The sequence below is a fragment of the Pseudopodoces humilis genome, chromosome 6 (assembly GCF_049639895.1).
Source record: "Pseudopodoces humilis isolate 2021_Gansu_Grassland_sample_001 chromosome 6, ASM4963989v1, whole genome shotgun sequence".
Lineage (NCBI taxonomy): Eukaryota > Metazoa > Chordata > Aves > Passeriformes > Paridae > Pseudopodoces > Pseudopodoces humilis.
Genome location: NC_142205.1, coordinates 44,010,786 through 44,034,699, shown reverse-complemented (window position 1 = coordinate 44,034,699; position 23,914 = coordinate 44,010,786). Strand labels below are relative to the sequence as shown.

Here is a 23,914-nt window from a genome sequence, read left to right as displayed (position 1 = left end):
CATACATACTTTGCCTCCGGGAATTGTAAGGAAAACAAATCTTTATTTCTTCCTTCTATATTTGAACACGTATCATGGCAAATTGTCTGCAAGCCTGGGACAAGGGCATGAAATTGCCTTTTCTTGTGCAGCTGCTGTTAATGGGTTGGAATCATTAGACAGGTTATCAGCCGTCAAAAGTTGTATACACACACATATATATATATATATATATATAATGGGTTTTTTCTTGTTATGTACATGTTAAATAAAATTTATGTTAAATAGCAGAGTATTACTTTGTATCGCAAAACCTATTGCAACAGAAGAACCCCGAGGAAACCCACTCTGAAGAGCTTCACCATCCTTTATAAGAGGTGAGGGGACTGGAGCAGCATCCTCTAGTCCCTGACAGACCCACTTTCTGAGGGCAGCCCTTCAGACTTCCTCCACTCCGCCAGGCGCTGCTTGAACCATTTCTGGAGAGAAACAACAAAGCAGAGACTGAGTGCACTGGGCTGAGAGAAGCTGCTGAGTAACTTTGCTAAAGGTGCAGGTGTCAGCACATGGGACGAGGTGAGGGGAACTCGTGGTGCTGCTGCCTTGAGGCAAGGTGCTGTTCCCAGGCAGTACAGGCAGCCAGGATGGTCGCTCCTGACCAAACAGTCTTGTAACCTATGTGTGTACCTCTTCAAACTCATTTCTCTAGCTCTCTTCAGACCTTGACAGCATGGGTGAGTCCTTTTTATTGCTGTGAGTTCAGGTTTTTCTTGCAGAGTAAGGGATTGGCTAAGGAGCTGGATGGTGTCTGTTTAAATGACTGGAGAAGTGAAACAATCGCTTGCGGGTCCAAAACTGACAGGAATCAAAAGCTCACCTGTATCAGAAAGCATGAGAGGTACAGCACATTGGCTTTCAACAAATGTAAGAATAAATCTATTTTTAAAATGGTTTAAAAATTGTCTTAGTGTTCAGGCAATACGCACATCAGTGTTAGCAGTAACTTAGCACTATGTCTGTTGTAACTTAGCATCTGGAAGCCCATTCCAAGAGCTGCTGATGCCACTTCAAGGCAGCCACAATTTAAAATATTAGATAAAATGTATCTAGTTAAAGCTACACTACCTAAGAAGAAAAGTAAAAAAAAAATATAACTCATGTGCCGGAAGCACAGCTCAGCCTTTTGTTTGGCAACGTGCCTGTGATTCCTTTTGTTGCAGCTCATTTTCTTTCTATATTTGTTCATGGTTATTTTTGAAGCCATTATGGTCTGTAATGATACAACCACGGTGCTCTCTACAAGTGTCTCTCACACTGCCTTTGACCACATCCAGTCATATGATTGACAGCCTAGCCTCCTCTCAAAAATTACACTTTCTGTCCTAAACCATCATGTCCTCTTTGCATCTTATTCTTACTGAATTTTTTATTAAAATGGCTGCTATTTCTAGATGATAAAACACTCCAGATGTCAGGGGCAATGATTCTCTGTGTTCTACGCAATGCAGGCACTTTGCAACTCGCCACCCCAGTCTTGATCCTGTCCCTAACATGACCTTCATCTCCAGATGTCTAGGAGCACTCTCGACTAGTGGGAAAAGATAGCTATCAGGAAAAGATCTACAGAGATGCCCTGGGCACATATGGCTTGTGTTTACAAGTTGCTGTAGGAAAAAAAAAAGAAAAAAAAAGGAACAGTGCCATTTCTATGGAGAAAAAGGCATTTTAGGGGTGCTGCCTCAAACAAGCAGTGATTGATACCTGCCTGTCACCAAAGCATAGTCCATTCAGTCCATTCCAGCTGAGGACTATCAGCGCAGTGGATGCTGTTCCAGCATCTTTCCCTGGGACAGGCTAAATGCTGACATTGCCAGCTTGGCTTTTATACCCCTTTGGCTTTGCTGAGGGAGAGCCAGGCTTGGCAGCTCTCTGCAAACTGCTGCTAACTTTCCAGTGGGTTGGATTTCTCTTCTATACCCATAAATGCTGCTAGGGGTGTAGTAAACACCTGCATCACAATGAGCTGCACTGCCACCTGAAGGAACTGTGAAGAAGCCGTTTGCTTCTGAAGCCCATGATAGCCCACAGGTAGCCAGCTGGAGCACAGGGCTTGGTGGAATTCCCAGACAGTGGCAGCCTGTCCCTGTGGAGGGGTATTTGGAGGTCTCTGTGTCTCCTGGAGAGGCTGACATGTGGGCTTAGGGATGCTGAGGCAGAGGGTGCACAGCCTGAGCATGTCCCACAGCACATCCTGCAGGAATTGCATCTATCCTCTATCTGTTTTAAAATGACAGTAGTTTCTTCAGACCTTAAAACCAGCAGTAGTTTGTGCATCCAAGACTATGAGAAATGGTTTGGAAGAACAGCATGCACGGGTTGTACATTCAGGAGCAGAAACACACGAAGTGCAGGAAGGATGTGGGGTACAGGGAGGTGCTGTGTTACAGTAGAACTCTGTGGGTGTAGTTAGGGGTGTGCTGGGGCTTGCAGCGGTGCAGAGGAGACTTGTGGGTGCAGTGAGGAGTGTGCAGGGTGCACGGTGGTGCAGAGAGTGCAAGAGGGAGCAGATGGGGCACCGAGGAGTGCAGGCAGTGTGGGGGGAGCATGAGAAGGGCAGGGGCTGCTGTAGGAAGCCTGTGCAGGGGACAGACAGGTGCAGGTGTACGACAGAGAGACCAGGACAGGCAGGAGATGTGGGGCACAGAGGCATGCAGGGGGAGCAGGGCTGGTGCCAGGGGCGGGATGAGGGGCATGCACTCACCAGAGTCTGCTCCTCGGAGAGCCCGGTCTCAGCAGCGATGAGGCACAGTGTGGTGGCGTCAGGATGCTTATTCACCTTGCAGAAGTGGTACTCCAGGATCTCCAGCTGCTCCTCAGTGGGAATCACTGGCTTTTCCATGGCCATCTCCTCCTGGGGCAGGGCTATGGGGCCAGGCACTGCAGAGAGGGGCTGGTGTCACTGCTCAAGCTGGGAGTGGCCAGTGGGGCCACACTTGCTGAGCCCCAGATTTGCCATCTGTGTCCCCACCAACCTCACCCCCCCCGGCCCCAGCTGTGGCCTCAGGCTGCAGCAGGGCTCAACTCCCTTCCCAAAGACATGCCAGGGGGCTCAGCTGGGAGTACCAGCCCCCCAGCAACTCCTGTCTCCATTTCCTCACTGCAGCAACCACACGCCAGCAGTGCCCAGTGCTGAGCTGTCTCACCATCCTCAGCTGGCAGGAAGCTGCAGGCTGCTCAGCACTCCCCTGGTGCTGTATTTATAGCCAGTGTGACTCCCATGGGAACGATTCCTGTTTACAGCCGTATTTAGGCCTGGGCGTCACTTAGGAGTGATGTCACACCAATGGGCATGTTCAGGGGGTTCATTTAAAGATATTAGCTAAAAAACATTATTTATCCTCTGGGTGAATGGACAATATCTGCTATCTAACCTAGTGGGCTGTTGCTTTTTTTTCCCTACTTCCCAGTGATTCCCAGACAAGTTTGTGCAAAGGAATGATAAAACAGCATACAAGATCTTCTGGGAGCATGGCCTTCGACCCAACAACCACTCTATTTCCTCTCCTCAGGGTCAGTGTCCCGGTCCTTCTCTTAGCAGTATGGCCGGACATCACACAATGCTGGCCACGAGAAGGTAAGCTGCATTGTTTGAAGTAATATTTAATGTTACCACATTTGGGCATGAACAGTCCTGTTGTGCCTGAGCTTCACTGAACTGGTTGGCTGGTTGGTTGGTTGGTTGGTTGGTTGTTTGGGTTTTGGTGTATAAGTGTTCAAATCCTCGAAGACTGCACCCAGTGTATGTCTGCTGGTCAAGCACTTGCTGCCTCTGACTGTGGTCAGTCCTAGGTGCCCCCAGCAACGGCAGCACCAAGAAGCCCAAGTTCTCCTCCAGAGTAACATTTGTCCCACTTGTGCTTTGCATGATCTCTGTAAGATTTGGCCCAAAAGAACAAGCAAAACACGTGCATCTTGCTATGTCCCAAACCTCTCGTCTGCTGGGCTCCAGGTTTGCTTTCACTCAAGGGTCGAGCTTGCTAATTCACTCAACTAAAACACGAGGCACTGCCCCCACACAGCATGCACAAGTCCCTTGATGCTGAATCACTGCGGTGTTTTTGAAACCAGGCTGTGGGGTACTGGCAGGGGAGGAGCTGGTTGCAAAAATGTGGCCTTTCTTGATCTGCTCTCCTGCTGTCCCAGTTGCCTGGCCCATCTCCGTCAGGTTGGCTGGTTGGTGTTGCTGGCTCTCCAGTGCTGCCAGGAGCCCTTGGCCCTTCTTGAGACTCCTGTGAGCCATCTGCTGCAGACCTGCCCTGCCCCTACATTGGAGTCCAGCTTTTCCTTCCCTTTGGCTCTGGGGTATAATCCTGGAACATCTATCATGCTGCACTCCTACTGCATAGGTTTAAACCCAGCTGCTTTCTTGGTTGACTGCTAACTCACCTTAAGGTGCCCTGGAGTATTGAATGCCCCAGGGCTTTCACTTGCTGACAGAACTTCTAGGATGGAGCTCAGCTTCAAAACTGTCTTGCAGCTTGTGAAGAGCCAGGTGTAGTGGGAGGCTGGAGAGATCTCCTTCTTTGAACTTTACCTCATAAAGCAAAGATCCCCCTGAGCCTCCTCTACAGAAAGTGCTTTGACTAATAAAGAATCCTTTGGCATTTGAGTAGGGGCTTATAAATAGACCAGGGCTGGTTGTGAAACAGCCCACTCTGCTTGAGTCACTTGGTAAATACAGATTGTAACACAGTGGTTGCGTAACATTGGAGCACCTCTGAGCACAATGGAGTGCTGGTATACGGTATCACCCACCAGGCCTGGGTGGACTGAGGAAAGACCATCTTTAAGCCCAGGTACTGCAAGCCAAGCTGGACTTGTCTGTGGAGCATTTTGCAGCTGCCTGGGTTTTCCTGGGGTCAGCTCAGTTCAGAAGCATCCATATAGGAAGGGGGCAGTCATAATTCAGTTCCTCATTCATGTGAGGTAGCAGGAGTCTGCTGAATGCTGCTCACCTACCTTAGATGTTTGTAGACGTCAGGAAAAGATGCAGGGGCAGAAGGAGGTCCCCTGGACTTGAGGTGCTGCTCTCCAGTACTTGCCTGCTAGGCTCTTCATGAGGTAAAAATGTAGATGAGGCCAAGCTCAGGCCACAAGTCCTGCCTCTCCTTTTTGAAGCACACCACTGAGCCACCTGCCCTTCTCATAGAAAGCCCAGCCACAAAGGGATCCTCATCACCTCCAGATCATGCATCTAGACTGGGCCACCAGCAGCAACATGCCTTGGCAGTTCATAAATCATTGTTTGCAGCCTGCCGCATTAATGTGCATTGATGTGTGTGCATGGATTTGCATAGGAACACACGCTTCACCTTTCATGTTTCACCTGCACAGCTATTTCTGCTTCTGATTATCTCCGGGTTCCTGAGGTGTTTCCCCGTAGGACACGCTATCTTTTACCTGCTGGCAGCTCAGGGTGCCCCAGCATGTGGGATGTGATACCTGAAGGCTTTTCTTTGTGTCCCCTCTACCCCTGCTCCGGAAGCAGAACAGCTTTTACCTCTCAAGGCTGTGAGATGGGTTTCAGGAAAACGCAAGAACACTGGGGCTCCTGGAGGCCTCCACATCACTCCACTACATCCTAGAGGCTTTCAGGAGCCATGTAACCCCTGTGCAGCATATGGCCTCTAGCACTTGGCACCTCCTCAGTGCTACAAATTGGGGGTATATGACATGACTTGAGGGCACCAGGAGTGCCTAAATGCTCTGACTGGCCCTATAGAGACCACTAATCACCTGCCCACTACTTAAACGGAGCCTCATTTAAGCCCGGGCATGCAGCCTGGCCTTCAGGCTGTCCAACACCTCTCCTCTGTACAGGAAAGGCTATTGTCTCACATTTCTATAAGCCTGGTAGAAATATGGAGACTCACAGCTGTTTGGCTTAGCTACTGAAAAGCATCACTTGTCACTGCTTTTTCCTCTTAAATTTTTGACAACATTGAAAAAAAAAAAACAACAAAACAAGGCTTTTTCAGTGCAAGGAATGTTAGCCATTCAGAAGGGCTGTGGGGCTGCAGTTGTCATTCAGCTGGGCTGTACTCACCTAGGCAGAAATGACAATGCCAGATGCACTGTCACAGGGAAACCACCACACCTGCTCTGTCCTAAGTGTCAAACTAAAGACCCCTGGGGAATTCACGCTTGGCTCTGACTGTCTTGGTTTTAGGTAGAACATTGTGAGAGCAGAAGCTTGCAAGTGGTTCAGCGGTTTCCTGGGCTGTGGGCAGCTCCAGCCAGCACTGCTATGTACATGACAGCCAGCACCTGGTGCTCTTAGTGTGGCTGATAGGGCATTAAAAGGCACCTCCAGGGCCATTTTGGAGTGAGCAGACAAAAGGCAGCGGCTGATGGACACAAGATGCAGCAAGAGAAAGTCTTATTATAAATATATAGTACTCTGCCCATGTCCTGTGGTTGCACCCAGCTCCCCAGAAACACCCTGGGGTTACTAATAGGACTCCTAGCTCTGGCCTGAAATGGGACAGGACATCTTTCTGTCTCCCAGCATGCTTGCCCAGCACTGCTAGTGCAGTCAGCATTTACTATCCTGGCAGAAATCTGCCACTTTTCTAGAAAAGACATGATCTCTGTTTGCTCAGCTTTGCTTTTTTGAACAGTAGTCACAATAACTGGCTGGCTGTGCAACTCTAATGATTTACTACACCCAGTGCCCCTAGAAATCTCTCTGAGCAGTAGCTCCTGCCAAGCTGATGGGGCTCCATAGGCTCTGCTGGGCTTCTTGACCCCTTTCCCAGTGCTCCCACTGTCAGGGGTGGGATGCGACTGGAGACATCTGCATCTGGTTTTAGCTTGCAGCTACTTCCTGCCACTGCAGGGATCAAAATAGCAGTTCTCAATGCAAACGAGCCCTCTTACCCTCCCTTGCTCTGCTGCAGAGCCGTGTCCTGTCCTGAGCTTTGCTCAGCCTCCTGCTGCAGGGTGGCTGTGGATAACGTCAGCCAGCATGGCGCACAGGATAAGGTGGGACAGAGGCTTTAAAAATAAACCGGGCCCTGCCATAAATAAGGAAAAAACACCTGTCATGCATCCTGTAAACTACCCGTCCAGTCTTTTAGAAGATAATATCAGATGGGAACAAAGCAAACAGGAGCACAGCAGCTGCTGCAGCAGAACAGGACGACACGGTGGCCCATGCCTGGGGTCTCTCCTGCCTGGTGCTCTTCTGCCTGCCCCGGGCATGAGCCTTCCTGCCCCGCTGGGTGCAGCTCCGACCTCCTCAGCATCAGCATTCACAGGGCAGCACCTCCCTCCATCCCCCCCATCCCCAGCTGCAAACCCACCCCAGCACCCCCAGCTCGGAGCCTGTGCTTACCTGGAGCTGGCAGGGACCAGAAGTGTGTAAAACAAGAACCCCGCAGGTCCTTGGGTGACTGCTTAAGTATCTGCGTGTGTGTTTGACAGGCGGGGACCTGAAAAACCTGCCGCAAATCACAGGAGCTCCCGGGATCCACAGCCGCTCTCTGGGCTGGTAATTCAGGTTTGGCACCCGCTGCCTTTGGCAGGGCTCCGCGCGTGGTTGTGCGCGCCGCGGGCTCCCGGTGGCCCGGCAGCCGTCGGGGCGCGTCCCGCCACGCTCGGGGCCCGGCACCCGGCCGGGGCTGCTTCCTGCGGGGGTACACGAAAGGGGCAGGCGGGGTGCGGCGGAAACAGCGCTTCGTAGAGCGGAGCTCCAGCCGAGCCCGCCCGTCCCTGCCGGCCGCGCTGCATCCCGCTGCAAGGAGCCCCGCTGCCGCCTTTGCTGATGGAGCCCGGCAGCGCTCGCTGCTCCGCAGGGCTGGACCCTCATCTCGCTTTGGTGTCTTGCAAATGGTGCGTCCAGGTTTAACATTCCTGAGTCTGCTGTCACTTTAGTCAGCCCTGGTATCTCCGCCAGGCTGGGTGTAAGGGCAGGACTGGGTCCTGGATCTGACCTGCTGCTGCAGCTCAAGTGCCTGGATGGGGATGGGGATGGGGAGGAGAGCGGGGCGTCCTCCTCTGCCAAAGACCTCTCCCCGATTAAAGTGGCCAGGAGCTCGCAGTTCCCAGTGGGGTGGTCTGGAAGCATTAGACAGCAGCTTAAAAGGAGGCACCTTGTGGGGTGGAGTGCAGTGGGGAGGGGCGGATTTTTCTCTCAGTTTGTAGACAGCTGGAAGGGGATGCTGGAAAATCAGAGAGGCTGAAGAAAGAGCTTATGAAAAATTGAGTACGGCTTGCAGTGGCTGAGATTATCTGCCAGAGCAAAACTCAAACTGGCACAGAAGGCAAAAGCTGTGGAACTGTCTGGAGCCAGAGGCAGGGAGCCCTGACCTTGGGGAGAAGTGGCTGGACAAATCCCGGCAAGAAACCTGCCATACGTTTAGCAGTGAGCCAAGACCATCCTGAAGAGGTTTTGCAATGCTGGGGAAAACATGGGCCAAGGCAAGGGGATTGCAAAGAGATCTGTGCCAAAGGACAGGCAGACCCGTGCCAGTTTTCCTAGCAGGATGACATTGATAAAGCGTGATCAGGAGATAGCGTCACTGCCTCATAATCCAAATGGTGCTGTTCAGAGAGGTTTTTGGGGGAAGACTTGATCCTGCATGCCTTGGGCAGGCACCTGGCCAGAGGAATATGTCCTGTTTATCACTGGTGCTAAGCAACAGAACATGGGTAGCAATGGGTGCGCACAAGCAGATTGGATGATGTGTCTGGGGGGATGGCTCCCATAGCCATGGCTGGGGGCATCAGGATGCATTCAAGGAGGCTGGAGCAGACCCCTGCAGCAGGACTCACCTTGGATTTCAACCCCAGTGTGGGAAAGTCCAGGCAGAGGCCCCAAACTGCATAATGACATGTCCTTGTGGAAGCTCACAGGGATATTGCTACTTATCTGCCCCATGTCTGTGCTCTGCTTTGGCATCTGCTCTTGGCCAGCCTTGATGACAGGACAGATGGGAAAATATTCTGGTCCCAGAAAGATTTTCCTATGTTTGTATGCTGTCTTTTTTTTCCTTCCGTGCATGTGCTCCAAGCGTTGTAAAATGTGAGTAACCTGGACCGCAGGAACAGGATAGGCTCCTCTCTTCCCTTGTTTATTACTGACAACGGAGAGAAAGCCTTTAATGTGGAAAAACCCTTTTCTCTTAGCCTGTGAACCCAGCCCAGACTTGCACTGGGAGCACTGGCAGTGACGTGTTTCAGGCTGAGACACCCCATTGAAATGGTTTCAGAGTCCTGCAGTGACAGTGTGAAAGTCATGTCACAAATCTGTTCACATCTGGCTGGCACACGTTAATTCTTTTCTGACCTTTTCTGAAATTTTTAGACCCCATTTCTCCTCCTGGGAGAGGGTCGAAGTACTGCTGGAATTTATGCCTCACCTAATACAAAGAGATCCTGTCCCTAGAGGATGTCCTTTGTCAGCAGAATTAGATCAAATAGAAACAAAATGAAGGGTGCATCCAGGCACATGACAGAGAGTTTTTTCCTGTTGAGAAGTACAGCTGTTGTGATGTGCACTTGACAATTTTGCAGAATAGTGTGGCATTGCAGGGAGGGGTTGGCAGCTGCAGCCTGCATTCAGCACCCTGCTCCTCCAGACCCCTCTCGCAGAGGCTTGAATATCATCCGTGTTGCTCCATGGTGAGATATTGACTGAAGTCACTTTTGGGGGGGAGTTGGGGTGGGCATTTGACACACAGCTCATGCCCATCCTGACCCCATTGTTGTCCCCTTAACACTGCATGGAGACAGAATGGAAAAAAACATGGAAATGAGAGCGGGGGAAGCAACTTGTCAAGCCATCAGGATAGAACGGGATATAACATAGCTTTTCTGATTTGTTCATATTTCCTTCTTTTTATGCATGTGTTTCTCTTGAATTTTGCCATGTTTTCTTTCCTGAAAATGAGGCTTAGCACCAGCACCCCTTGTCTGGGGATTACGTAGAGATTTTTTTCCCTTTTCTGAGTATGTGAATTAATAAAAATATGTGCTTTCCAGACTCTACCCCAACCCAAGTGTCAGAGAGAGTGCAAGAGCTTCCCTTCTCCTTCTGAACACCCCAATGCAAAGGAAAACCTCAAAAGCCATCTTCTGTTTTGTTTTCCAGTGTTGTTTTTTTTTTTTTTTCCCTGATGTGCTGGGGTTTTCTGGCCACTAATCCAAAAAAAATGTGGTTGGAAACAAGGCTTTACAGAATATTTTGGCTTACATTCAGTTAGAGAAGCATTTTCTAACTAGCCAGTACTGACTCACAGGACAACTCTTGCAGCTAACCAGATGAGACTTCTACCTCCATACCCCACTTGCCCCAGAACAGCCTAAGAGATTGGTTGTTCTTCAGGGTTCAGCTGGCAATTGGCTTTGTTGGACATCCCAACACACAAGAATTTGACTGAGTCATTGTTCTTTTGATCAGTTTTTTTCCCTAGGAGAGCAGCAACACTGGTTGCACTCCAAGAACCAGCAGCACACCGTGCTTACCCAGACCATGCCCTGGGCAGGGGGAAGAGGAGGTGGGCGCAGGTGGCTCCTTGCTGCTGGAGCAGGGCTGCTGGCCTGGGCTCGGCAGCTGCCCCTTCTGCTCTTTCCATCATTCATTTTCCTTTGGTTTTAGTGGGCAGGGTTCAGCCTGTCTCTCCTCAGCAGCAGAACGGATCCAGGCCAGACAGATACTGATCAGATGTGACTTCCAATAGGATCCCTGCCTTTAGTCTGTCCGTGGGATACAGTTGTGTGGATGGAAACGGCAGTGTTTTATTATTCCTCCCGTTGTTCCTGTACTTCTCAGAGAACACTGTCATCTCATTGGTATTTCCATGTGCAATCTCTGCCTGGGGTACAGTCTTCCTCCCTACTCTCACTAACCAGATAGTTTTGAAGTGACTAAACCGGGAGTTGATACGTGCAGTTCCTTGCCGGGAGGATTTTCAGCAGCGCTGCCATAGCTCGTAGGCAGAACGTGCTGCGGCACGCAGAGACAGCCGGCAGGGCATCATCACACGTGGGAGCTGCTGCCGTGCCCAGCCCAGGAAAACACGGGCTCCGGCGCTGGTGAGAGGCAGGGAGGGAGGACAGAGTAGACCTGCAGATCTGCTCTCTGCCCTGGGGGTGCCAGGGGAATGTACAGGGGAGCGAGCCCTTCCCCAGACTCGGATGGCTGTGCACTTTCTAGGGAGCAAGTCAGGGAGACGGGAGGCTGGAAAATATCCGCTGAAATCTGTTCTGTTGTGAATCTCTAGGCTGAAGCTGCCTAGTTTTGGAGGTCCTGACCCAAATACTTCTGTGATCAAATACTTCAAGTCAAATACTTCAAGGTCAATGAAGGGACTTTATGCCCCCCCAATCAGGGAAGAACTGTGTCCAAACACTTGGCTGCCACCAATATTGTGCACTCAGTTGCAGCAGGAATGCAATCCTGAAGATCTACTTCGAGGGTCTCAGCAGGGCGAGCACAGGTGCTGACCATTCCTGACTTTCCTCAGCCTTCACCGTGAGGGTCCAGGACCACATTTTCTGCTGTGCTGTCCCACGCTGAGGAGCCCCCAGGTGCCTGGCCCTTGTGCCCAGCTCATGGCAGCAGTGCCATGCAGCTGGCAGCCTGTGGTTTCTGTTGGACCAGTTTGGGCAGGCACCTGTGGAGAGGCAGCTCTGGTGCCACCAGCTGCTGGGGCATTGCCACAGGTGATGAGCAGGATGGGTCATCTCTGTGTGCCCTGTGACACTGGCAGACAGCTAGAATGACTTGCAGAGCTGACAATGAACATAATGGGGACTCTGCTGGGTGTCAGGAAGTGGCTTCAAGGGCCCTAAGCAATTAACTTTAAAAATTTTGTTCCCTTTAGAAACCTGGTTGCTGAAATGGGCTCCAGGGAAGCTGGCACCGACAAAGGATGCTAGCTGCCCACAGTCTTGTCTGCATAGCTGGCCATGGGGACAGCTGAGTGAGCACAATAGAAGCACTCACAGATGCCTTCCTCATTGCTCTGACTGCCTCATCACCCCAGGGAGCGGGTCATCCTCAGTGGGACATCCCCCGCTGCTGGGATGTCCCCCTGCTGCAGCTCTGGGGGCTCAGGCACCCCCCTGTCGCAGGGTTGGCTGTGTCTAGTGTGCCTGGCAGAGAGGCTCCAGGATGGAGAGGGTGCCCTTGCCATGTCTCTCAGGGTATGGTGACTGGGCTGGAGGATGGGGGTGCTTTCCAGGGAAGGAATATGGGAGCAGGGTGCAGTGCTGCACAGGCAAGCAGCTGGAGAGTGCTCAACCCATGGGAGAGCCCAGCAGGCTCAAACAAGCACAAACAGCCTGAGAAACCTGAGCTAACGAAGCTGTACCTGCACCACTGCTTAGGGAAGTCACACTCTTGTCACAGCATGTCTTTTAGCACCTTGTCCTGCTGGAGGGAAGTGGTTTGGGGGACACCCAAGGCTGGGGGGGACAGTTCCCATCAGTGGCAAGGGCAGGTTCTGGAGGCTCACTGCCAATCTGAGGCTGTTTGAAGCAGAAGGAAGGCTTCTGGCACTGGCGTGGGATTGCTCTCATGTTGCTCCAAGTGTCTCTGTGCCCATCTCTTGGCTGGCTGGTGCTATATACAGCCAGTCTATCTGGCTTCTCTGGGTGGGTTTTTCTCATTTCTTCAAAGGCTGTTTCTTGTCCTAGGCCTAGTCCTGGCTAGAAGGATCCTGTTCAGGGGGGGCTTTACGTAGGGCCATGTCTCCTGTTTCTTAGGTCTCTGGCCTGGCCACAGAAAGCCCTGCTCAGTGGGGTGGGCATGGCAGGGCTGAGCTCAGGGAGCCGACTGGAGAGCTGTGTCCCCTGTGCTGCTCCTGCTGTCCAGCACAGGCCTGTCTGCATGGCAAGGGAACACTGGAACAGACTGTCAGGGGTTTCCAGAGTCTGCTTCCCTTGAAATGTACTTCACTTAGTAGATACTCTTTTAGCAAGATACTAATTCTAACCTCTGTTGGCCATTCACCTGTTCTGCACATAGAAATGGATTTGCTGACTTGTGTGCCTGACCATGGCAAATGTGAGCCATGGGGAAAATAAAATACACAAGGGGCCAGCTCTGCTCTCTGTGCCCAGCCTGCTGTTGCATTGGAAATGTTGGTGACCTGGGAGTAGGGACACACAGGAGACACCTGGTGTGTAACTGCTCACAGCCTGCTGGTCTCTGCCAGATGTTTTTCAGTCCTGTCATTCTGAAGACCTGGAGGCTTTCTTGAGTCTCTGGAAGTGTTTTATCTGTTCTGAATAAAGTACTTTTATCACTCCCTAATGGCAGACTGTTGACCCTAAACACTCATTTCATGATGTTTTCACCCAAGGAAATTGAATGCAAGAGATGGGAAGCTAGGCAGAGGGCTCAGAGGCATTTTTCTGCTGTGCACCTACACACAGCACTCCAGATAACTGAGGTGCTTTCTCATAAGCAGTCAGACCTGTTGGGGTGGTTCTGGTGGTTCTGATAACACCCAACTTTGGGCAGCACAGGTGCTGGTTGCAAATTCACCTGCCTCTTGCTATTGCAAACTGCAAAATAAGTGAGGTGGACATTACCTCTCCAGGTCTCTAGTCCAACCTGGGCCCTCTAGGTCAGGTGGCTTAGGATTGTGAGCAGTGGAATTGTGAACATCTTGAAGAATGTTGTTCCTAAAACCTCTACATGTTTCTGTTCTATTATTCCTCATGGGAAATATCTTTTTTTTTTGGTATTTAACAAAATTTTTGCATGTGTACAAGGTCCCTATTCTAGCCCATTATTACTTATGTGTGGTTTTTTTTTCCCTTATTGGTCCATGGCAGAGTCTAAAGGCAATGTTTGTCAGGGGACAATAAATTGGTTTTTCCCTCCTCATGAGCCCAAACAGTTTTATTTTCAGAGTTAAAAACCTCCTTTTCCTCTTCTGATAACTTTTTAAAAGGATAGCTTTCTTTCTCTGTGTAGGAGTGGGAGAAGTCCCCAAAATATGCAGGTTCTTCCTCTTTTTGGGTTCAATCATGTAGCAACAGGTGGTACTAGGAGTTTACAGACTTTTATGCCCAGAGTTTAGGAAATCTTTACTTTGGCTGATCCATGGAGATGACTTGCTTATTGTCTTGTCCTACTTGATTCTGACATGAATACTATCTAGCTTTCAATAGATAGTCAAATTATAAACTTTGATTATGGCTGCAGATCCCTAAATTCTCCTGGAGAAACTGGCTGGTCATGGCATGGATGGGTGCACTGTTTGCCACACAAATGGGTGCAATGTTTGCAGGACCCAGAGAGTACTGGTGAATGGGGTTAGGTCCAGCTAGTGGATGGTCACTAGTGGGGTTCCCCAGGGCTCAGTGTTGGGGCCAGCCCTGTTTAGTGTCTTTATCAGTGGTCTGGCCAAGGGGATTGAGTGCATCCTCTGGGCAGAGGACAAGCTAGCAGTCAGAGAAAGCACCAGGGACACAACTTGCATTTTGCTTGATTGTCAGGATTTACATTTAGTTACATTTGGTAACACAGCTTAGTGGGACTTGGCAGTGTCAGGTGTACAGTTGATGATCTTAAAGTTCTTTTCCAGCCTACATGATTCTATGATTCCTAGCAGATAAACTTAATTATTGATGTGACCCCCCATTCACAATCTCCCATTTCACTACAGCTTTGTGCATCCCGCTGTATTTATGTCTCCTCCCACAGGCCTAAGGAAGGCAGAAACATTGTGGGGCAAGAAAAGCTATGAATCCCATGTAAATGAAAAGCTGATTTTTAGAAACTAGGAGAGAAGCAAGCTATCTGGAGTTTCCCAAAGGTTACCAGAAGGTAAGAGTGTGCATGCAGATAGCTACAGTACAATAGCCCCAAAGCCCCCTACAGAAGCCACTCCTCTTTGACAGATGCTCTTCAAATGAAGAGAGAGGGTTCAGTTCAATTGTCTGTTTGCAGATATCTGCAAATTGCTGGATATCCACTGGCAGATAAGAAAGGACTTCCAGAAAACCCAGGCCCTTCCAGTGCAGCAGCTTGGAGCTTGCTGCAATATCCCACAGAATCTACGGTGACACAAGATATTACTGGAGAAGTTAAGATCTCAGTCCCAGCCCTATTCTCTGCTCCAGAGTGCTTCACAGTAGGGTTTTTCACTGGGGAAGCTGGAACAGACTAGCTTGTGTAGGACCAGCTTTAGGTCAACTCTAAATACTTTTCCACCTAATGTCAGGAAGAAATATTCAGAACTTAAAAGGTAAAATTAAACACATGTACCAAATTCTTGTATAATTTCTCACCAGTTGATGGAAGAAGCACTTAAAAGGCTTAATTTTTCCTCAATGAAAAAGATGAACACAGAGAAAAGTTGGGTTTTTTTCCTTAGGTTATCTAGCTAAGAACTCCCTGTCCAGAAACCTATGCTACTTCTAGAGATGCTTTGAGTTTAGAAAATGAAGCAGTTGCTACATTACCAGCTTGAAAATCACAAGGCTAAGATAGAAGCCAGTGCAATCATACACATGAAAATGAATGCCACAGCTTCATCTGTGAGCCATCTGCCCACAGAATAACGCTTCTACCAAATTGTGTACCACGGAGTGTCCTCCAAAGAAACATACTTGCATTCAATAATCAGGAAAAAGCAAGTCAGCTTTGCCAAATAAATGAGACTGAATGTGTGTCAATGACACTAATAATAATAGTACAGTTGAAAACAAACAGCTCCTAACAGAACGTTTATGCATTCAAACGATAATGATGAATAAAAAGCCTTTCCTACACCCCTATTGAAAACACAAAATGAGCTTTAAAAGAAAACAAATGCTGCCGCCTAGAGAGCAAACTGGAAATCCACAAATCCAAGCTCTTAATTCTGTCTCCCATAGGATCCAGACATGGCTTTCCTTTCTGCTCTTGCCCACGGTCCTGTGTCATCCAGAAGAGATTTCTCTTTTCCTCTAGATACTAGTGGGCAGGTAACTAACCAGTTACACCTCTGGTGGGGAAAGCCTGCATACCCTTCCAAGGGTGCCTGAAGCAAGGAGCTGAACACTTCTGAACTACAACAGCTGGGAGCTGGAGCCCAGCTGTCCCAGAAAACACACACACACGCTGTGCCTGCTGAGCAACAGAACGTGGAGTTCAGGGAGCTATTAAAAACATGTTTCCTGGGAAAATTTAAAAACAATGAAAATTCTGCAGGAGGGAGAGTTGGGAATTTAATCAGTTAAAAAAAACCTCTTCTTGTAACTCAACCAGGGAAAAAAATCCATTCATCTCCACATTTCATTAGCAAAAGCCAGTAAGACATCTTCTGACCTTCCTTTGATCTGTATGGATGGCTGCACATTCTCCTCCCAGTGAGACCAGGACTGTGCTGATCCTGTGAAGCTAGAAAACATCATAAAATCTTAATCAATCAAAATATTTTTCAACTACCTGAGCTCAGACAGAAAAAAAAGAACCTTTCTTGATTCACAATCATGCCATTCAGCTCACATAACTCCTTGTTAGCCTCACACACGTGTAATAAGCTAATGGGAATGCTTGCCATAAGGTTGTTGATGTCTAAATATTACAATAACATCCTTCTATGACACTGTATTTTGAATTATGCTGTGAATCTGTTATTATTATGTTTATAAGTTATATTGAGAAGGTATGTCAGGGGAGGTTTAGGTTGGATATTAGGAAAAAAAGGTTCTTCACACAGAGGGCAGTTGGGCACTGAAACAGGCTCCCCAGGAAGCACCAAGACGGAGTTCAAGAAGTGTTTGGATAATGCTCTCAACATGGTCCTAAATGTAATATACAGTTTTAAGTTAAAAAATTAAATCCATCATACTGAAATTCACCATCCTTTTCAGCTATAAAGCTTCATAAACACCCAAATGGGGCACACTACTGCTTTGGCTTTCTTTTTGCTTCCAGCCCTCCAGTTGTGCCACACATGACATTCCTCTATTAGCAATTAGCCTTTGCTCAAAGAAAATGAAAGCAGGCATGTGCTGGAAGGTAAGGATAGTTTTGATCCTTTAAAGGAACTGTAAGGCAAAAACATTATTGTTTTTCAAACCCGAAGTCACTGACCTGAGAATGTTCCTCAGGCATGAAATATGCTGTACATCTCTGCCTGCAGTGCTGCTGCCCAGCAAAGCTGTGGTCTGGGGCCAGGGACAGAGCAGGTGCTGCTTGGCCAAGATCAAAGGCAGAAGCCACCTGTGCATTACCAAGCACCACAGGTCAACCCAGTCACGGTTAATTTCAATCAGCACACAAAGAACGAGTGTTCAGTGGAACAGAAAGGAATAAACCCAGGATATGTGCCCATATCCAGGATAAGAACAAAGAGAGGACCAAACCCCAGTTCCTGCATGCCCTCCCTATAGGGAGGCCCACCAGAGTCACTCTGGAGTACACCCCTTGGCAGGAGTCTTGAGCTTTCCAATGTTGCTTTCATGTTTGCCACAGGAAGTGGCTCATGGGTGCCAGCCAGGCCGTGACATCACGGCCCCAAGGAGCAGTGCCCAGAGGGACGGAGATCTGGAGGGCAATGCATGCCCCCTGCCCATGCCTCCAGCATTCCAAAACAGCCCTTACTTGCAGCAAGAGCAGAGGGTGCCCAGGTCACTGTTACCAGCAGGACCTGCAGGGAGGGAGCCAGGGGCAGAGGCTTAGTATGTGTCAGGTCACCATCACCAGTTTGGTAGCCACCACAGGAAACCCCTCCAGTGGCTCTCCAGGGGTCACTGGCACCTGTGGGCTCGGAATATCCCAGAACCAAAGAGCATTGCCTCTTTGATTCCAGGCAGGGCTGTGGGAATGGCGCTTGGTACCCATTAATTTCCTTCCTTGGTACACTCAGTCCCTTCTCTGGACAACTGACCTACTGTTACAGAGTCAGGACATCTCTTTCCATCTTTAGTAAGAAAATAAATCAGGGTTCAGGTTATAACTGTACTGTGGATATGTTTACAACCAATAGTTTTAATACAGTAAACATACTTTAAATATGCAAGCTTGTTTATTAAGGCTACATAAAAGGTACAATTAAGGCATTGCTTCCATTTGGATTGTCTGTGACCCTCTTATTTTCTTGACAAGTGGCCATCTCTCATATCAGCAATGTCCCCTTCGGAGAATTTGTATATTTGTGTTATCTTCTCTGCAAACAGAAGAAAAATACATTACAAGAGGAACACTACTTGAATTTTACAGACAGATTTTATAAAGTGGACTCCCTCATGTCTTTTTCTATGGGTTCAATTAAATGCAGTGATGCATTAATTGCATCACTTACTGTAAAAGCATTACCACAAAATAACCATGATGCAAAAGTTTATGAATCACACACACAGAGTGAGTAACTTACCACAGGCTTTGTTACCTATAAAAACCTGATCAAACCATCCGCAAGTCTGAGAACTGTCAAACCACATGACAGATCTCACCATGAGAACTAATATGTCCATTACAAAGCACTAATAAAAGTTAAACTTTGTTAAACTGGTACAAACCAGTTCTAATGCTTACAATATTTTCCCTTTTCACATGGGAATTCAGTGGGAAGGGGTGCATCCTGATGCACCTCTGCATCTGAGGCTTCACTAAATTTTGAATGTGTGTGGTTCTCTGAATGGTGGAATCTTCTTTAAGGAAATTTTAGCCAAGTACTCCTTAGTTTGGGAACACTGATTTGGTTTTCTTTACAAGTCCTATAAATAGTATTTTGGGGTGCGCCATTTACAAAACTCAATTTACCAGGCAAATGGAGACAGAAAAAGAAAGTAATAGAATGCAAATTGTTCCAGGCTATCAGTTTGTTTCCTTATCTTAATAGAATCAAGCTGGTTTACTCCTCATGAAATTCAAGAGACTTATGTTTACCCAAAAGCAGGGTTAATCTGTACTAATAGTTTTATCAGGGATCTTTTAGCCAGAAATTAGTGGAGCAGATCAGGAATATGGAAGGCAAAATCAAGGCCAGGGGATGTAAAACGCCAATAAGGAGGTAAGGAGAAGTTCTGGCTGAAGGACAGCTCTCACACTAAACCCCGCAGAGACAGCTCAAGCCGCTGCATCTATTTCCAAAGAGTGTGTGTTGCTGTCAGACTAGGTTTAAACTAAGATCAGATGTTGTCATTGCTACTGGACACTGAGTGTGGAAGAGACCTGGGATTCACATTTGAGCACCCACTTAAGAACAGATTAAATCTAAGCTTTAAAAGGAAAAAAAAAAAAAAAAAAAAAGTAGGGTGGAAAACCAGCTTTTGTCTTACAGTTAAGGGGCTTCACAGCCAGGATGGGGAGGGTTTGTGCTGCACCTTTGCTCCAGTTGTCTCACGTTATCATGGATCAACTGCAGCAACCTCTTCTGCAGCACTCCATTCACACAGGGCTCCCCAGGTGCCCACACAGTCCCTCATGGCTAAAAGAGCACATGGACAGACCCGTCTTGGCCATAAGGAAGTATAACTCCCTCCAGTAAGTCCCTTCATGGGGTTAAATATGGGCTAGAACAAACGTGCAAGATGGCAACTGAGAATCACCCCAAGTTAATTGAGAAGTGACTGTTTTGTAATTTAGTACCAGATGCATCCCTATATCTGTTTCTACATGGCCACATTACACTATTTCAGCAACTGGTCATGCAGCTTGCTAAATAGGGCAGAAAAATCCCTTTGTTCTGTCCTCCTAAGAAGTGTGACAGACTGTGCCTTAGATTACTTGGAGTTGAATGACCCTTTCTTATGACTATGGACTGTTTTTCAAAGCTGAAATTCCTCCAATAAAGCAAAATGTTTTATCTGTGTTGTGTTCATGCCAAGTCAAACACTTTAGAACAACTCCAGACTGAACTAGAAGGGCCCCTAATACTCAACTAATACTCAACTATAAAAGAAAAACCATCAGGAGAGTATCTAACCACCCTGTGTCTCTTCAGACCAAAATACATGTTTCTGAGCATGTAAGAAGACAGCAAAAAAAGATGGTTATGAGAAAATTCTATCTTTTGTGTATAATTTGATTTAACCCCATGTATCACACAAAACATGTACTTTTACATCTTACACTAAAAAGACATAAGCCCCATCACTAATTACTGAAGGAATTACTTAAGGAGTTGAAATTAGTAGCAGACGTGACTGGAGAACCCTTTGTTCTGTCTGCAATGCTGTATTCAGGAATCTGCCATGCATCCATCTGGAACTGAGGGATCATGCCTAAAAACATGAAGCATCCTAGAAATGTAAGGCTGGGTCTTAAAGCCCATCCTTCTGCTCTGAAAGGATCAAAGATACTCTTTAGGTCATGAGATGCTCTCCTGTCTTTATCTCCACAATATGGATTTGCACTCTCTTAAGAGCAATACTCAGCACTTCTCTTTGTCTTTTACTGTACTCCATTTCTCCAGATCCCTGGGAATTTTTATATTATCCTGCATGGATCACCATATCCATGCCATTTTGCAATTTTTATTATATAAAATATAATACATCTTTCAAATGTAAAATGCTGATCACTGCTTTTGAACCACAGCATTTCAAACTTCTGTGACTTCATCCTTTAACAATTTCAGCTGAATAACTATTTGTCTGCTTATGCGAATGTCAAGTGGAGATAATGTAAACTGCCTTATTAATGTCATGCACCATATTTCTTCCTACTCTGTTTGGCCAGTTACCGTGCCAAAAAACTAAATCTCATGGATTTGATTGGATTATTTCTGACAAATCTGTATCTGCTTTGCTTACATTCCTCTTTACCTCTGGCTATGTACAAAGCCAATCACTTAATAACTTATTCCAACATCACTTGAGGCAGGAAAGATGAGTAGGCTTCTAATACATAACATGCCAGAACCTCTTTTATTCCCTTTTAACAGATTCTACTGTGTGTGAATTTTGATTACTTTTCTTTTTTTTTACTCACTGTAGGTTTACCAATTCTCTTTGCAGTTTGTCACTTGCTTGGGTTGTTTGTGCTGTGCTCTGGTGTTACCAAATTCTGCAGATCTGCATGACACACTTCAGCACTTTCTTTACCTTGAGTGTCCTTTGATATGTTTTTCACTTTCCTTGTCTTGGCCTATGTTTCTTTTATCTTGGCCGTTTGAATTTTGTAGATCATCTGGTCAGAATTAATCTTTCCTCTGCCCCAAAGTCAGAAATCTGTTTCAGCCTTGCCTTTCTTGAGATCTGTTGGCTCGCCAGTTTTTAAGTTCCCCTCGCTGCTATTCTGCTACTCTCACTTATACCTTCTACTGGAAACAGAAGATCTTTCATTTCATTAATATAAATTGCCTTTTACCATTGTAATTCTATTCACAACAGTTCTTCCCAGTTTGTACTGAGAGACTGCTCTATAAAGGTTTCCAGTCAATTGTAATGGGGAGTAATAATGATCATTTGATTCTCCGTGTTTTAAATTTGTTCTTAAAAATTATTAAATTATTAAAGAATAAAATACCCTCTCTCAAATATCAGGCAGTCTTCTTGATTTTTAGACAACCTGAAGGCAAAATAGTATTTTCTCTTAACATTTAGCATTCTTACTCTTCTTTGTGAAAGAAGGGATCTTGAACATAAATATCTTACGTGTAAAGCTGCATTTTGGGTGGGATCTTTCATGTTTTCCGATGGAAAGTATGGGAGGGTCTGGCATTATATTTATTGGTTCTATGACATTGTATGAACATGACAGGCAACCTCCTTCCAAGATGCTCCTTCTCAGGAATTACTAATACAAATATTCAGTACATCCAGCTGACTGAATCAAATCGAACCCATTTACAGCTATCACAATAAAATCTGTTGCACAGATTTTACACGTCTGGAGGGACACTGCTGAAACTGCAGCGCAACAGTGCAAATGATCCAAAGCCAGTAAATTATCTATCAGTTTTCTGGAATGTCAGGGTGAATGTTCTGCTTGCGTATAGGGAAGGGAAGGACAGAATTGACTACCTGTTAGCAAGGCAGAGAACACACTCGTTTCCATAGGTCTCTCCATCAGTGCCACAAACTGGATGGTAGTCCCTTGGACACGCATACTTCGCATACCTGGAGCAGTCAGGCTAGGGAAGACAGGTACAAAGAAGTTACACCATTTGAAACAGGCTTCTGCTCAGCTTCTGGGGAATCCTGGCATGCACAGAGGCATCCAACGGGAGCTGGCACAGCATTTTAAAGTGCCACATTATCTTTCATGCTCTTATGAGAATCTGTCACTTGAGGCTTGGCTCCTACTGCCTTGCACGGCTTAGCTGTGTGTTGGGGGTTAGGTGTTTAATTCTGGCTTGCCTGTGGAATTTTTACCCATTAGTTTCGGGGAAAACCTAACTGCGGGTACTTCGTGGGTGCTTGAGAAAAAAACAGAGTTCGGCCGGGCCCAGGGGGGAAGGGGGCAAGAAAAAGGGGAAAGTGGGGACAGTTTGATGGGCTTTCTTCAGCTTCGGAGAAGAACACGTTGGGTGCAGAGCTGTTGCGGTGGGGAGAAGGGAATTTTGCCATCACCCAGACGGAGCTGCTGCTTCTTCTTTTTCCCTATTCGTTAGTGGCCTCGCACCCCCTGCCCTGCCGGGACGTGTGGCAGTGCCAGGCACCGCCGCGGAGCTGCTGATACACCTCAGGCACCGGCCCAGGATCTCAGCTCATCCCTGCTGTTCCAGCTGAGTGTTCCTCAGAGCCCTGCAGGAGCACCGGGACTGACTGCCCGAGGGGGTTTGTGAAGCAAAGCCTCTCCTCCATCCCATCTCAGCCGAGAAAGCTGTCACGGGGTCCCTGGTTCTGTTTTCTTGCTAATGCTGTAGTTATTGTTGTTTGTTTCCCTGGTTATACCAGTAAAGAACTGTTATTCCTATCCCCAGATCTCTGCCTGAGAGCCCCTTGATTTCAGAATTATAATAATTCGGAGGGAGGGGGTCTACATTTTTTCATTCCAAGGGAGGCTCCTGCCCTCCCTAGCAGACACCTGTCTTCTAAAAGCGAGACACTGTGGTGACAGGACATACGTGTGCCCCACAGCACAGCCCTTCCGACCTCTGAGCATCAGCGGGACGCACGGACAGCGAGTCCCCATGAAGGACAATGCAGGCGGAGATGGTAAGAGACAGGCACCGCCAGGCTCGTGTGCTGCGGAGCCAGCAGCCTCCCGGGCCCCTCGGCTGTGGGGAGAGACCCCTGCTCGGCGCCAGAGTCAGGGCAGGCGCAGACCCCCAGACCTGGAAGGGCCCGGGGACAGCGGGAGGCCTGGCTGAAGGCAGGGAGGGCGGCGGGACGGGCGGTACTCACTGGGTAGCTGGCCATGGCTCCGGGACACGAGAGGAGCCCTGCGGATGGAGAGCGAGCAGCGTTAACGGCGCCTGGCCCCGCACGGCTGCCCCCGACCTCCGCAGGATCAGCCCCGGCTGTCACCGACCGGAGCCCGCCCCGTCCCGGCACCCCCCGGCCCGTCTCTGTCCGCTCCTCCGACACCCCGGCTGGCCGCTGTCCCGGCCCCGACCTGGACCATCCTGTGCCGGTTCCCCGCGCCCGGCTTAGATTGCGCCGCTGAGCCAGCCGGGGCACGGCACCGCTTCACGTTTCCCCCTCCCTGGTCCGGGACTGGCCGGGGCACGGTACCGGCCCGTCTCCCACTCCCCCGGCACCGCCTCCCCTGCCCCGCCCGGCAGTGCCGTACCGGCGAGCAGAACCGGTAGCAGCAGCAGGAGCGCCAGCGGCCGCGCCATGTCGCGAACTGAGCGGCGACAGCGAGGGCGGCTCGGGGCGCAACGGCCGCGCACGCGGAGCCAACGGGGGGCGCGGGGCGGAACCGGGGCGGGGCGGAACCACTGGAGGGCGGAACCGGGGCGGGGCGGAACCACTGGAGGGCGGAACCGGGGCGGGGCGGGCCGGAGCGGGAGCGCCGCGGGACAGGCGCGGG

At 48.6% G+C, this 23,914-nt stretch overlaps 2 protein-coding genes across 3 annotated transcripts; both read right to left on the bottom strand.

The window, feature by feature from the left end:
• Window positions 1-23: 23 nt before the first annotated feature.
• HOPX (HOP homeobox) lies at window positions 24-7,641 on the bottom strand. Of its 2 annotated transcripts, none has more exons than XM_005517543.3 (3): window positions 7,376-7,641; window positions 2,741-2,916; window positions 24-458 (listed from the first exon to the last, which is right to left on the bottom strand). In XM_005517543.3, the coding sequence occupies exons 2-3, from the start codon at window positions 2,882-2,884 to the stop codon at window positions 381-383; spliced, it is 222 nt and encodes a 73-aa protein (XP_005517600.1). In that variant the 5' UTR covers window positions 2,885-2,916; window positions 7,376-7,641; the 3' UTR covers window positions 24-380. The 2 variants fall into 2 exon arrangements, with proteins under 2 accessions (XP_005517600.1, XP_014118616.1); XM_014263141.2 differs by lacking the exon at window positions 7,376-7,641 and adding an exon at window positions 3,183-3,270.
• A 10,214-nt stretch (window positions 7,642-17,855) lies between these two features.
• On the bottom strand, window positions 17,856-23,778 carry SPINK2 (serine peptidase inhibitor Kazal type 2). The gene is made up of 4 exons (XM_014260639.2): window positions 23,672-23,778; window positions 23,284-23,321; window positions 21,958-22,067; window positions 17,856-18,155 (listed from the first exon to the last, which is right to left on the bottom strand). Exons 1-4 carry the CDS (start codon window positions 23,718-23,720, stop codon window positions 18,110-18,112), a joined length of 243 nt encoding a protein of 80 aa, XP_014116114.1. The 5' UTR covers window positions 23,721-23,778; the 3' UTR covers window positions 17,856-18,109.
• Between the last annotated feature and the right edge of the window lie 136 nt (window positions 23,779-23,914).

What these genes read in the sequence shown, in the direction of transcription:
- HOPX (XM_005517543.3), bottom strand. Translation starts at nt 2,884, where the DNA reads ATGGCCATGGAAAAGCCAGTGATTCCCACTGAGGAGCAGCTGGAGATC. An exon ending in TCTCCGAGGAGCAGACTCTG is followed by an intron (nt 459 to 2,740) that starts GTGAGTGCATGC and finishes GTTTCTCTCCAG; the next exon opens with AAATGGTTCAAGCAGCGCCT.
- SPINK2 (XM_014260639.2), bottom strand. Translation starts at nt 23,720, where the DNA reads ATGGCGCGGCCGCTGGCGCTCCTGCTGCTGCTACCGGTTCTGCTCGCC. An exon ending in GCTACCGGTTCTGCTCGCCG is followed by an intron (nt 23,322 to 23,671) that starts GTACGGCACTGC and finishes CTCCATCCGCAG; the next exon opens with GGCTCCTCTCGTGTCCCGGA. An exon ending in GAGCCATGGCCAGCTACCCA is followed by an intron (nt 22,068 to 23,283) that starts GTGAGTACCGCC and finishes TGTCTTCCCTAG; the next exon opens with CCTGACTGCTCCAGGTATGC.